The 15,153-nt window shown below is 42.8% G+C and overlaps 1 protein-coding gene across 6 annotated transcripts in view; it reads right to left on the reverse strand.

The window, feature by feature from the left end:
* Positions 1-318: 318 nt before the first annotated feature.
* pitpnc1a (phosphatidylinositol transfer protein cytoplasmic 1a) overlaps positions 319-15,153 on the reverse strand; it is a 45,338-nt gene continuing 30,503 nt past the window's right edge. For 5 of the 6 annotated variants that reach the window (XM_030347964.1, XM_030347998.1, XM_030347984.1 and 2 more), the window contains 5 exons: positions 14,269-14,340; positions 13,241-13,336; positions 8,426-8,581; positions 3,955-4,018; positions 319-2,442 (listed from right to left, as the gene is read on the reverse strand). In XM_030347964.1, the coding sequence (XP_030203824.1) occupies positions 2,135-2,442; positions 3,955-4,018; positions 8,426-8,581; positions 13,241-13,336; positions 14,269-14,340 (696 nt within the window). In that variant the 3' untranslated portion in view covers positions 319-2,134. The remainder of the gene's footprint in view (positions 2,443-3,954; positions 4,019-8,425; positions 8,582-13,240; positions 13,337-14,268; positions 14,341-15,153) is intronic. The other variant, XR_003974621.1, reaches the window with a different exon arrangement.

Here is a 15,153-nt window from a genome sequence, read left to right on the forward strand (position 1 = left end):
GACGGCGGCGGACAGCGACGCCCTTTCCTCGTGGTGTAGGTCAGTGGTGGCAGTCTCTCTGTGCTGGTCACTCGTCGGCGGTCAGCGTGCTCAACTTCGGCTGACACCCATCTTGCATGGAAGCAGGGAGCACTGGCACCGTCGGGTCGATCACCTCCGCAGGAAGATCTTCGCCGAGACGCTGAAGAAGAACTTCAATCTCGTGGATTTTCTTCGCTAAATAGCTTCTTGACATCGCCATCTTCGTAGGGGGTATTCGTTTTATAGAATCCCTCTTCTGACACCAATGTGGCGAATATCAAAAGCAGAGGTGTGCTATATTCTTTCAGTGACTTTATTGAAAAATCCCGAGTCCACCGTAACCACAACAAAGCTCAACAGCACCCCGTAACCACAACAAAGCTCAACGACTTTTTAACTCCTCCCCTAACTTCCGCACCGCAAAGCATGATGGGAACACATCAACCAATAGCAGTCGTATAACAAAACAACAAACATAACCCCGGCGCTACAATATTGTCATTTGATTCTCGTTTTCAGGAACAGAAAAATATATAAAAAAACGAGTTGTAATTAAGATTTTTGTTTCAAAATACAAAAATGAAAATCTATATACAAGGTTAGTTTTTTCTTTAGAAGGTCAAAATTGACAAACTAATCTAAAATAATATAAATTATATATAATTTTAATTATTGTTAAACAATAATTGTAGCCCAGACGGCAGGAGGAGTGTAATTTAAAGATCACATAATAAGTATCAACAATATTTTTATTTTGCCAATACAAAACACAACAAGAACAGGACAGTGTTGGTTGAAATGGATTAATGCGTCAGAAAAAAACAACTGCTGGTAAAACAACAAATTAACAATGTACCAATTGATCGAACAATAGAATAAATCCCAACATCCAGAAATTATTCCACTGATGTCATAGAGAGAATAACATAAATACATTTATTTGCAAAATATGTGAATGCAAGCATCGGTTATGTAGTGTGACCTAGAGCTATTTTAACTATACATGGCTTTACTCCATTGATGACATTGAGGAAAGTGAGAGCATAAGCCTTTCTCTAAAATGCGTAAGTAATTTCATAGCAGCATGAAAACAGGCTTTTTTTAACAAACGGCAAATCAATAGCTCTTTACATATTTACACGAAAACAATCACATCACTTTTTCGAGAAAAAGTCCCTACTGTAATAAATTCAATAGTCAATAGCCTAAGCAATCTTTCCACAGTCTAATAATCCGCATAGAAATCTCAGATCACAAGTAACAACTTCGAAGTAGAAACATGCAAAGCATGAAATAAAATATAGCGCCAGTATCCTCGTTATTTTTACAATCAATCAATCGTTAAGCTTTCCTGGTAAACAAGAGCTGGGCTGAGAAGTCAGCGGGATGATACGAGATCAGATCTTTACAACTATACTGATATAACCCCCTTGTAGAAGTGCACAATACTGTACGATATGCACCAACATGTAGCGTACCATATTCAAACGATTGGTACACATTGCCCAACTCCCCATCAGGGCGACTGACTCCTTGTCTAGAGAGGAGTTGGAGGTGGAGGAGGTCTCCCTCTGCCAAGGAGCACACTGTTAGAATCCCACTTAGGTGGAGACGGCTGAAGGTATTCGGACACCAGCTGATCTGCGAAGGAGACCACAATGGGCAGAGGGACAGATGGAGGGAGGGAACGAGGGAGGGAGGGAAGGAGGGAGGGAGGGAAGGAGGTGGGAGGGATGGTCACTGGGAAAATAATTTAGAGTGATGGGAGGGCTCATACGAGATCAGATCTTTACAACTATACTGATATAACCCCCTTGTAGAAGTGCACAATACTGTACGATATGACCACAAGGGGCAGAGGGAGGGATGGAGGAAGGGAAGGAGGGAGGGAAGGAGGGTTGGAGAAGTGAGGGCCCACCAAGCACACAGCGAGAAGTCTTCTCTACTCACTGTCACTGGCTGCAAAGGGGAAACATATTCACAGTGAAACGTGCTGGACGGACATCTTCATCCCTGTGGAGTGGCACACAGAGGGCCCTCAGCGTAGTGGTGGTGGCAGTGGTGTTGGTGGTTGCAGGGTCAACACCAGAGCGGGTGTGGGGGGGCCTCATTCTCATTCCGGCTGTGGGGGGGAGTTCCAGGAGAAGATGCTGGGCAGCCGGAACCCAGAGTTCCTGCGAGCGGGGTCGGGCAGGGTCAGGGTCTCCGGCGCCGACTTCTTCCTGGGGCGGTCCTTGGGCACGGCCAGGAAGTCGGGGGGCTCGGTGGTGAGGGGCGTGGTGGGGGCGCTGCTGGGACCATGGGCGCTGGAGGGCAGGGGCGTGTCGTTGATGGAGATGGCCGGGGGGAAGGTGCCGATCTTGAGGTTGGTGGCCTCCTGGGTGGCACGCTCGTACTCCCGCACCTCCTCCGTCGTCATGTCTGGTGGGGGGGCGGGGGGGATTAGGGATGGCGAAAATGTAAATGTTCTTGACCGGCCACCAAGCCTCATTAACCAGTTGATACCGGTTAACCGATCAAATTAAAATGTGCTATTTGAAATAACAGCCATTTCGAGCCGCGCCAGCCGCCTGCTATTTCGTAACTCTGCTTATCTCTCTCCCGTTCTGCCTCCGACTCACACACACACACTCTCAGAGTGAGAGGCAGTGGCTCTAACCGCGGCACGACCTGTGTTTGAATTGAAACACTTTAGTTGTTTAGTCTACTGTCCATAATAATTTAGAGATCATATTCTCCGCCGCTCGCATGCGGAGATAATTAAGACTTGAGGAGAAATCAAATAGTGGGCTAGAGACACGGTGTCCGTCCAACTTCCAATAAGTCACCTCATCTGATCATCTTTTTTTCTTCCTTTTTTTTACCGACAAGCGACAATTTTGATCGGTTAACATTGATACGGTCAGCCATCGGTCAGACCTGTCATTGGTTAACATCACTAGAGGGGATCACACCTTAAACTGAGGTAGCCTGGTGTCGTGCATATATCATGGGCAGTGTTTCCCACAGACATTTTGGAGACTATGGGGGGGGGGGGGGGTATGGAGCGATTGTTGACGGGGGGGGGGGGGGGGGGGGGGGGGGGGGGTGTATGGAGCGATTGTTGACGGGGGGGGGGGGGGGGGGGGGGTATGTGGCGATTTTTTTTTCCCAATGAGAGCGACACGAACTTCGTCTGAGCAGAAAAAAAAAAAAAATAATAATTATAATAATAATAATAATTCATGTGCACGCAGAGACTATGGCGGCCGAAATTAGACTATGGCGGGGCGCCATAGTCTCGTCAATGTGTGGGAAACACTGATGGGTCACAACCCTCGCGTTATCTTCGGGTCATCTCCGATCCAGCTTTCCTACTATGTTATAGCAGAACATCTGGGGGGAGATGGCACAGAGCTTGGGCTCGAAAGCCAAAAACTAAAAGAGGGCTGTGAGATTAGGTCTTGTTTGCTCTTTTTTTACAGAGATATTCTACCGAACATTAACTCTTTGCGCAGTGTTGTTTTGAAACCGCTACAGACTCCCTTTACTCGTTTACTAATACTGGCCAAGTTTCTGTTTGTCAATTAAGCACTGACAGATCCCTGCCTCCTGCTAAATGGTTGGTCAAAACAACAATGCGGCGAAATGAAGTCACGTATGTACAGGATTGGATGGCCTGTCACCATGGCAACAATGTACAGGGATGGGAGGGATGGTCACTGGGAAATAATGTTAAGTGATGGGAGGGCTTGTCTTCGTGACAACAATGTACAGTAATCGAAGGGCTTGTCACGGTGTACAGTGATTGGAGGGCTTGTCATGGGGAAAACTATTTGCAGGGATCGGAGGACTTGTCACTCGGACAACAATGTACAGGGATGAGATGGATGTCATTGTTACGGTGATTGACATGCATGGATAGCACACCAACACCACCACCACGGTACTTACCGATCCACTCATCCACCCAGGCAAACGCCTGCTTGTGTCCAAGAAGCAGGACATCTCGGATTACCTGAAAGAGACATGTATATTATAATATATAAATTATGTAATAAAAAAGGGTAATAACGAGAGGATGGGAACGAGTATGGTCTCATGAAGTATACACACAGAGCACGAACATGAAAGCAGAACCCATATTCATCAATAAATTATAAGCAGTGGGTGAGCAGGTGTGAGCAGTTCAATGATAGTAATGATAGTAATGATGGTGATGATGATGTGTTTTGATTTCTGCAGATATCTTGCTTCAAGGACTGCTTGGATCAGGCAATATAGTATATTTTCTTTCTTAAAACAAATACAAATTTAATTGAATATAAATTGGCAGTTTTTGGCAGTTAGAAAAACATTTGTGTCTAAATGTGTATTGCTTTCGTGGTGTTAGTAGACTGAATCTAGACTGGCTTTTATTTATAGAGGGAACCCAAAACCACATTTTTATTGTTCCAAACGTTGTCATTTGTCTCATATGATGGTCAACATAATGCCACAACCTATGCAATTTTATCACTGTTACTGAAATAAGTCCCAAATATAGAGAAACCATAATTTCTCTACACCCCCTGTCTCACTTTACCCCTTGTTTCGAATGTCACACTGTGCCTGTAAGTTACCCGGTGAAATTATTATTGCTGTACTCTACCGCTTACCAGACAGTCTCTGGAAATTCTTGGAGGAATCAGATGTCCTCCTATGTCAAATAGGAGGAGAAGTCAGATCTATTTCTACTATCTCCATTATCTCTCTCCTCTCCATTAACTCTATCTAACTCTCTCCCTCTTCATCCCTCCCCCCCCCCCTTTGTATTCCCCAGAATCTGCACTACAACCCTAGCCTGGCAAGCCAGACCCACATCGAGATGTTTGGTCTGGGAACACTCCATTGGCACGGCTCAATCCAAGGGGTGGGATAAACGGTTGTCTTTCAAATTCCCTCATTTAAAAAAATCATTGCAAACACTCTTTGCATACCTCCACCAGGATATCCTTTTGGGCCATCACCAGTCTGGATCCAAGGCAGGCCACTAAAATGAGACTGCTCTTTGCCGTGACATACTGGCTTTCCACAGCTAGAATAGCCTCCCTTTCATTCTCTGTCATTCGGCTGGACCTTTCAGCGGCCTATGATATAGTGAACCCAGTTGGTGGCACGGATCTATGCGTGTCTGATCGACATCTATCAGTGGAGAGTCGACTTAACACACGCAGCTTAATGCAGACCAAAACTAAGCTTATGTTCCTTCTCATGTTCCATCTCCAATCCACATCATCTCCATCAATATTTACTACTTCACCCCGAAGCCAACGAAGGATCTTGGTCCAGGCTCGCGCCTTGACTTCTGCAACACCATTCTTGCTGGTCTGCCTACATGTGCCATTCGCCCTCTGCAGCTCATCCTGAATGCAGCATCCTGGCTTGTCTTCAACCTTCAAGTTCTCCCACATTACTCAGCATCCTGCTGTTACGGTTAGAGTAAGGTTTGGACTCAAGTTCGGTGCAAAAAGTAGGAGCAGCAAGCAGCGTGTTGAAAATAAAATAATAATACTTAAAGGGAAACTTCACCCATTTCCATTAAGCTTTGTATCGTTAGAAACCCAGTCATATTTTTGAATGGTCGTGCATCATTCCCTTATTTTCTGAAGAGACTGGAGAGATCCGTATCTATCTCCAACACTTCCTATTTAAGATGGTGCAATATGACGATTTCTGCTTAGAAGTAAATAGGAAGTGTAAGAGGGGAGGATTCTCGTAAGACTACAAGCACTGACCCAATGACTCTACAGACCTAATAGAGCAGTGCCAGTGGGTGGGACTTCACCAGCAGAAACTAACATCCACAGCGTCTGAAGCTAAGCTAACAGATGCTGTTGATAAAACTGAAGTACAATGACGGAAGGTACTGGATCTTCACTAGAAATTTTGTGTGAAATGATTTTCAAGCAGTCTTGCGGTATCAGCTTGGTAGATGTAACAACGAGGTGTCCGATAGGCGGAGATCTAGATCAGCGGGAGTGGCCAGCGAAGCTGTGCATGGTGGGAGTTGTTGTCTTCAATCCACAAGCGCCAAAAAGTCACTTTCTCCCTTTTTCTCGGTCAACACGGCACCAAATCAGAATTTTATTTTATTATTCGACTACATATAGGACCCAATTTCAATACAAATATATTCATGCCTCCACCGGTGAAATGCTCCTTTAAATATAATATTTAATGCATATGAGTAATTTAGCAGGCAAAATACAAAATTAATAGAAGGCAAAAAGAACAATAGGCAGGAGAAGAGAACAACGATCTCACAGAATTCAATTTAACAAACATTTGTGAAGTTTCAGCAAGGAGTGAGGGGAGCAGAGGGAATAAATATACGATCAGTTTGTGATAGTATGGTGTCTGTTAAGGGAACCACATATATGGGCCAGAGAAGAGCGCCTGGAGGCCACTGCAGTCCCGCTGCAAAACACCCTAACCTGGCAACTGATGGCCATTTGATCAAATTCAAGTCACTAGTACTGGCCCATCCTTACTAATCCCTCACCACGAGTGGACCTCAGTTTCCGCTTAACAAAATCTCAACTGTTTGCTATCCAGGCTCCAAAGGGGAAAACAGCATGTCAGAACTGATGTCAGCAGCGCCGACATCAGCGCTGCTGAAACCCTACTTCTGACTGCAGACTGAAAACAAATCTGTTCAGACTTCTTCTTAAAATAACGTAGCAATCCAAACCGTCTGCATATTTGATTTTATGAACTCAAATTATTCTTGCACTTTTTGGGTTGTGTCTTCATTGTGGAATGCACTTATTGTAAGTCGCTTGGGACAGAAGCATCAGCTAAATAATTGTAAGGATAATTGGGATAATGAAATTTCTGTGTTTTGATGAAGATGATGATGGTGATGATAAGGATGACGTCGATGATGATTACAATGATAACACTGCGCAAAGTGTAGTTTAATAAAGTTCTTCAATTTTCAATTTTTGTATGCCACGACTCCCTTGGTGACTCGGTGGTCAGGAAGTGGTGAAGAGAATAGCAGTAGAAGTGGACGATGAATAGTATAAGTCAGGGATGGGCAACTTTCATGATAAAGAGGGCCACATTTTTCATCATAACCATCGTAGGGCCACATGACTGCACACTTCAACTAAACGTGAGCTGAGAGAAGCTACACAATTTTGAATTTGGTAGATATGATTTCCTGTATTCTGGTGCATTTTGGGGATGGCCACTACCTAAAAAATCATCCAGAATCATAACCTATGTACGGTATGTTAATTGAACCAACATACATTCATTTCATGTTTTCCATGCTCAAACAGCCACATGAATGGTCAGTATTTTTATCAGTGCAAAGGGCTCACATACATCATCATTCAATGAAGTCAAAAAACTGAAAAACAGTGGCCCAACATTAAGTGCAACAACTCAATGAACTCAAACCCAACAAGCAGTTGTAGTAGTTGTAGTGGCGACTTAAGTGGATATCTTTAATGACTGATATCGCTTCTAAGCAAACTAGACGCATGGGTTTGCCTTCGAATTCTATGAATTCTTCTCATCTTTCTTGACCGAGTTTTCTGTAACTCGATAAATTATTATTATTCTTTTTTTTTTATTATTATTATTTTTTTTTTATTATGTGCGGGCCTGACTGAGTGAGGATGCAGGCCGCACTGAGTGAGGATGCGGGCCGCATGCGGCCCGCGGGCCGCCAGTTGCCCATCCCTGGTATAAGTCATTTCCTCTGTCGTTTAAAAGTGTGTGTATGAGTGTGTGTCTGTGTTGTTATGTCTGTATAGGAGGACAGGCAGAATATAATCTGGACAATGGAACCCTGAGATTTCACAAAGGGTAAATGAAACTAACCACATCCCTTCAACCCAGTGTCACACCAAAATGTACTATAACTACGATGGTCTACAGCGGAAAACAGGAGTTTTACAATAACAGCTCTAAATATGTGTCATGCCTATGTATTTATTATCGTTGCTATTGTGGTTGCTATGGACGCTGCTGTCACTAAAAACCAAGCATGGATGACATTCATTTGATTATCAGTTTCGGCATTAAAATGCATTTTTGATAACCAGTCTATTTAGAAATGTGCCTTTTATTGTCATAATCTAGGTTCTGTGATTTGAGGGACTATAATCAGGGTAGGCTATGTTCTGTTTAATGAATAACCTATATCTCATATTTTATTACACAAAACGTATTTCAAACATGCCCCCATATCCACCCGCCCCCCAGTTAGCGTATATATCCATATGTATGGGAGTCATAATTCAAATCTGAAAAAAGTCTTTGTAAGTTAGAGAACCACTGTTCTAAGGGTAACTTTGTATAGCTTTGAAAAATTGCTTAAAACACAGTGTTGACACTGAAAGAAACATTCACGCAATGGCTTTGCTCCAACCTTGTGAACGAACTGCTCCACCCGGGTCTGGAGCCCCCAGACCTCGAATTTGACTGTGACCAGCTTGTAGGAACACATGATGGGCTCCTGGCTTTCGATCCAGCCCTCCTTCAGCACCCCCCTGTTGGTCTTCTCAGACTTGAAGTACCGAAGGTCCTGCACCCCAACAAACAAACAAAACAATGTACAAGAGAAACCAGAACACATAAACACATGGAGTCAAGCATACACACAAAAACACTTACCCACCTTTCTCTTTCCCATTTGCACTGTGCTCACTTCCACTCGTCCCTGTGTGTGTCTGTGCATTTTTGTAACAGGGGAGCCAAGTGATGCAAGGTGTGTGGCAGCATCAAGTAGCTTACATCACTGTTACCACTACAGGCTCATTACTCTGGCATCTAGCTAATAACTCCTAGCGTGTGTGTGTCTGTGCGTTGGCGTGTGTTTGTTTATGTATGTATGTGTGTGTCTATGTGTGTGTGTGTGTGTTTGTATACATCATGGGGTAGCATTGAGGGGGGACGTGTGTTCTGCTGACACAGCTCGAGTGCAATGCACCCTTCTCAATGCAGTCCCACAGTCGGACAAGACAGATAAGAACTTTATTAATCCCCCGGAGGGGAAATTCCTTTGTTCCAACAGCCCAGGGGCAGTGGAAAACCCAGGATAAAATACAACACAATCAAAGGATTAATGAAAACAGAAATAGAGGTTCAAGTAAATCCTAAAGTAAATGCCCAAATTAAACAGAACAAACATGGCAAACAAAACAGACGGTATGAACAATATAAATTCTAAATTCTAAAGTGTAGAGTGTAAATTATAAAGGGGCTAAGTATCAGTACTTCACAGTATATTAAAGTGTATAAATGAAAATGTAAACAAAGACAAGTGTCCCAGTGATCAGATATATATATATTATGGTTGTTCAAATTAGCACAGAATTCCTTTTTGTTTTTTAATTCCACAAACTTTACATTAAATCATACTTGCAGTAAGTGGCTGCATGATTACAATTGTGTTAAGTGACAGCCTGTTTACAATTCCAAAATCTGTGGTGCTACTTATTTGAATTGAACTACACTTGTAGTAACTGTTGGTTTACAATTGTACTAATAAGTAATACTTTTTGTTAAGTATTCCCAAAATCAAATATTCCCAAATCGGTGGTGGTCCGGTGGTAATAAAACATCTTCAAGATCACTTGGGTCTACTTTTTGCTTATTAGCAAACTATTTAACTACATATACACACATATACATAAACACACACACATGCATATAAATACACATACGCATGCATAAATCAGGCGCTGTTTGCAGCCAGCCTAATTGTTTGCTTTGCAGTCTTGCACCTATGGGATGAATCTGTGGTGAAAAGGGCTCCCCATCTGCCACAGCTCAGCATGGAGGGGATGGGAGGGGTTACCCAGGATGGACTTGAATTTGTCCCTCATCCTCCTCTCCACCACTACCTCCAGACTGTCCAGTTCTAGCCCTACAACAGAGCTGGCCTTCCTCACCAAGTCTGTTGGAGTCCCCAGCCTTGATGCACCTCCCCAGCACGCCCCAGCAAAGAACAGTGTGCTGGCTACCACATACAGATGAAACATCTTTAGTAGCCTGCCGCACAAGTCAAAGGACCTGAGCCTCCTGAGGAAGAAGAGTCTTCTCTGACTCTTCCGATAGAGGGACTCCGTGGGGTCTGTCCAGTCAAGTTTATTGTTTATGCGCATTCCAAGGAACTCGTATGAGTCCACAATAAATAATAATAATGTTTATAATAAACAATAAACTGGACTGTGTGGCACACCATACGGTGGTTATGGGGTCTGCTCCATTCACATATGTACAGCGCACCGCTATAGACGTTCACCACGCTAGTAATCACATGACATGTGAATCAAATTAACCTGCTGTTAAAGTTAGCAGATACAGTTGTGTGTAGCCTGCTAGACTCCTCTGGGAAAAGAGGTCCATGAATCCACATAAAGTCATACAGTGTTAGTATCAACTTATATGAAAGCAAAAACTAAATATAACATTTTATGCCTGCAATGCATCTTAAAACAAGGATAGTTTCATAATTTCTCCATGATGGGGGGAAGTAAATATCTTGAAATCAATGGTACGGTAGTGCCACTTGTCAGAATATTGTGTTATTGTTCTGTTGCTCTTTTTACAACCTCTGGGAATCTCTTTGCACTGCCCTCCATCAAGATGTTCATACATAAACATAAATAAACAAAGCTCAGATAAGAAGGAGACCAGAGGGGTATTCCATCGACCAAGCTAAACGCAAAGCAGGGCTTATTTCGCTTAGCCTCACTTCTTTCAGTTAGGGTTCCGTTCCATTAATGAGATTTAAGGGAATCTCCGCTAAGTAACCGTGGCAATTTATCCGACCAAACTAACCTGGAAGGTGGCAGGCTATCTGTCAGGCTTACTTGAGCGGTGTTTCAGAGAAGTCCATCTGTCGGAAATAAGTGTACCATCAGAAGGTTCCGCCAAGCCTAGTCCTCAAGATTTTGACAAGTGAAAGACCACAATTGGTCAAATTTACATATATGAAGAACAAACAGCCTTTATTTTCACTAAGGGTCTAACATAAAATGCAAATAAAATAATTTCATGAATTGCTATCTATTGTTATTGTGGATATTTTCTCAATACAAATCTATTTATTCTACCGTAATCAGGAACCAGCAGTTGGGTGAGTGGTCTAGCACTTGCACTTTGGTGTACTTCAAAGAATTCTTGGCATTGGCTTACTTTTGTAATTCAATTTATGGCAGAGAAAGTAAGCCTAACAATTGACTTTTTATGCAATAAATATTTCTTACAATTTCCCCAGAACCCAAATATAAATTGCATAAAGTTATATTTGGAAAAACCCATGGTAAAGTTAATGTTAATATTAATGTTATAGATAGTGAAGTATTTGTCACAATGACAAAGACACTGCTGAATGGGAAATTGTCAGCCACATAAAATCCTTTCAGGTGAGTTTCTCGGCAGGCAGCCGAGACCACTTCTGTTGAGATAATATATGGTTAACCAATTTAGAATATTTTTCTGGCTGCATTTACTAGGCCTGTCTCTTCAAAGAAATGGAAAATGAATGTCATGAACAATTATTTGATTTCTCCAGTAAACCTTCCTAAATTACTAATTTCCTGGGGATTTAACCCCGGACGACTGGGTAAAAGTCTGAAATGTTACCTTGAGACTATCTCCCTGATTACGAAACCATTGTCAATATTCAATTAAAATATGTTAACAGATATATGTTCAACAGATCGCCGATTTAATTGCCAGGCGGCCTCCCTGTTTTTATAAATGGTTACGGTGTTCCCTTTTTGAGTTATTTGTACTCCTCATAGAACTCCAGCTTCTGCTGGAAAAGATCCCGCTCGGTTCTTTTCGGACATTTGATCAATGATTCGACATTCACGGTTCTGGGCTGGTTACATATCTCGTGAGCGCACGTAATCCACAATAACGTTAGTCTGGTTTGTACTAACCTGAGGAAGGCGCGGCTGAATTGGCTTGATGGAATAGCCTTCGACACAAGTGGGAAGTTGGCATTAGTTCTAACTGGGCTTAATCAACTAAGCGCGCCTTCGTTAGTGACTTTGATAAAATACCCCCCTGTTTGCAAATTTATTCCTTCACCAAATGTTTCTCCCCTAATAAAGCGGCCCCCAAGATTGGGGACTGCTGACCCGGTGTGTGTGTAGCCTGGTACAATTTTTAGTAGGAGTGTAATCAGTCTACTCTATAAGCACATCCATGTTTCTGCACGTGAACGACTTCATCGCCATCTACGCTTTACGCTCGTACATGTCGCAGAAAATATGCAACAACGGCCCCTGTTGTCACACACTTTACAATGGATCACAGAAGACAGTGTAACACCGGTCTGCGTAAATATTGTCTGACATATTACCGGTCCGTGGTGTAAAAAAGGTTGGGGATCGCTGCTAAATACACCTGCCGTATAGGTATATATATGTCTAACACTTATCTTTCTCTACTGTTTGGTCCACAATCCATCTTTAAATGGAGATGGACTGTATATATAATATGAAGACACAACTCAGCGAACACACACACACACACACACACACTCACACACACACACACACACACACACACACACACACACACACACACACACTCCTCTCCCGTTGAAAGTGATGCTCCTTAAAGCAGGCAATTTTCCAACCAACCACTGTTTGTAGCAGCACCAAGGTGCTGCTTTTAGACCAGGTAAGAAGCTCCGCCACAGCTGGACAGGCCACTTGAGGGGTCGGCAGAGGTAGTGCTTGGGGGAAGTTCTTCAATTATAAAATACCTATGCCGTGCCTCCTCGACACCCAAGTCTAAAAGTAGCCTAGCTTTATAACCCCCATCTTCTGACAGACATCGACACACACACACACACACACACACACACACACACACACACACACACACACACACACACACACACACACACACACACACACACACACACACACACACACACACACAAAAACATGCACGCCTACACACAGGTAAACACATAGGTGGGCACATAAAACACACAAAAATCGCCTGTAGGGGAATTCTTGACCCCCCTGCTTCATGCGTCACCTTGTTTATTGTGCTTTACATTATACATTTTGCTTCTTAATTATACATTAAACATTATCCTGATGCATTACTAAACATGAGTACATAGAGTATCTGACATCCCCTTGTAATGCTCCTACCACAGAAAATGCAGAAAAAATATAGCATATCTGACACAACTGCATGCCGCTCCTACCTCAGACTCCTTGTAGTGGCGCTCTGGAATCTCATCATATGCAATGTCCACAAAACACACCTCCGTCTCCTCCTCCCTTGGCTCACCGCCAAAGATCTGAAGAGAAACAAAAGAGGAGAGGAGGAGGTAGAGAAAAGAGGACTGCAGCTTAATACACCGATTGGTTGATTGATCATAAATCATAAGGGCATTGATTGGAAAATTGTACTCCCTTTTTTTTACTATGGTGAACAAGGAGCACAGACAGCATTTCTTACGTTTGTAGACGCTTCACATAATGTCAGACTATTGCTCAGTACCGGAATGGGGGTGCCACAGAAGGTGTTCCTGTTTACATGATTCAGACAGCAGCAACATAAAAACACTGGCTAGCATGCAGTGATTCCCACAGCACCTTTCATATACCACCGACCGTAGACGGAAGATGGGTATGGGTGGGAAATTAGATAAACGAGGAAAGCAGACAAAAATTAGAAAGTAGTAAGCAGTTTCAGAATTATGTAATCACTGAACAAATGGGGATGTGCTTGCAACTACCACATCTCGACACTGAGGGGAGCTATTACCTCACATTTAGACTCAAAAGAGAGTTGTGTTGGGTTACTTGGCTGATGAAACTATGCTGCGAGGCAAAAGATAAACAGTTTGTGTGTGTGAGTGTCTGTATGTGTGTGTGCGCGCGCACAGGGATATTCTCATTAATGATGATTTTATGGTTCTTTTATCAGGTCCAGAGGTCACCACTGACTGATATAAGCAACATTTGAGGGAGGGTTGTAAATAATCAGCCTTCTGCACCTGGTTTCAGTGTCAGACATATTTGCAATGAAGTGCAGGCTAATCGTTTAATTATCTTATCAAGGTTGAACCTACAAGGAACATCCAAAGCAATCATCAAGGAGAACTGAAGATGAACTGAAGTGAAATGGAAGAATCAAAGGGGTAGTGAAATCTCTAGTGATGTGGACAGGCCGTTGTTTTCAACTCAGGTCAGTCTATACAGTGGGGTGATAGTGGTGTATACTCACTTTGCCGTTGCTTCCCTTGTTGTCCTCATACTTGGTCTCTATGTGGATGGAAAACTTGGGCAGAAATGAGCACTGTGGAGAAATTAGAGGAACAGTAACAAATGTAATACAATTTATATTATAACAAATGTGTGTGTGTGTGTGTGTGTGTGTGTGTGTGTGTGTGTGTGTGTGTGTGTGTGTGTGTGTGTGTGTGTGTGTGTGTGTGTGTGTGTGTGTGTGGCTCTTTCACTGTGTTGTATTGTCCATGACTGCAGAATGGCGATGATTACTCTCTCCCTCTGTAGGTTTACGGCTTTCTCCCTTTCTCTCTCTCCCTCCTTTTCTCTCCCTCACACAGTCAACTCGCCTTTCACACTCACTCTTTTCTAATCACTCTCCATGCCTTTCACTTAATTTTGTCTCTCGTTTTCTCTATCCCTCTCGGCACGCACTTGCACACACACTTATTGTACTTGCACGATAATATTCGTCTTTGGGACCTTGATTAAATTAAACCGTTACCATCATTTTAAAACCAATTGTGGTTATGTTAGAGGTTGATGTGCAGGCGTGCGTGTGTTTTTTTGTGTGTGTGTGTCGGTGGAAGACAGACCAGACAAATAATCAATCGGTTTGCAGCATTGATATAGACTCTTGGTAATGTCTTTCCTAATTATAAGACATACTATAATATGACAATTATAAGACATAAGGGTTTTACGTGTTTGTGTGTGTTTGTATACTTGAGTCTGAACTTGCATGTCATTGTCGAGTGTTTGGTTTCTAGTTATACTTATATACTTATATGTCTGTGGTATATTTCTGTTTGTCTGTGTGTGTGTGTGTTGGTGGGAATCCTCTCTTTCTGGTTGCACATGTTTGTGTATTTTACTCATGTGCTTT

Source organism: Gadus morhua, chromosome 2 (genome assembly GCF_902167405.1).
Source record: "Gadus morhua chromosome 2, gadMor3.0, whole genome shotgun sequence".
In the NCBI taxonomy this organism is placed as follows: Eukaryota; Metazoa; Chordata; class Actinopteri; order Gadiformes; family Gadidae; genus Gadus; species Gadus morhua.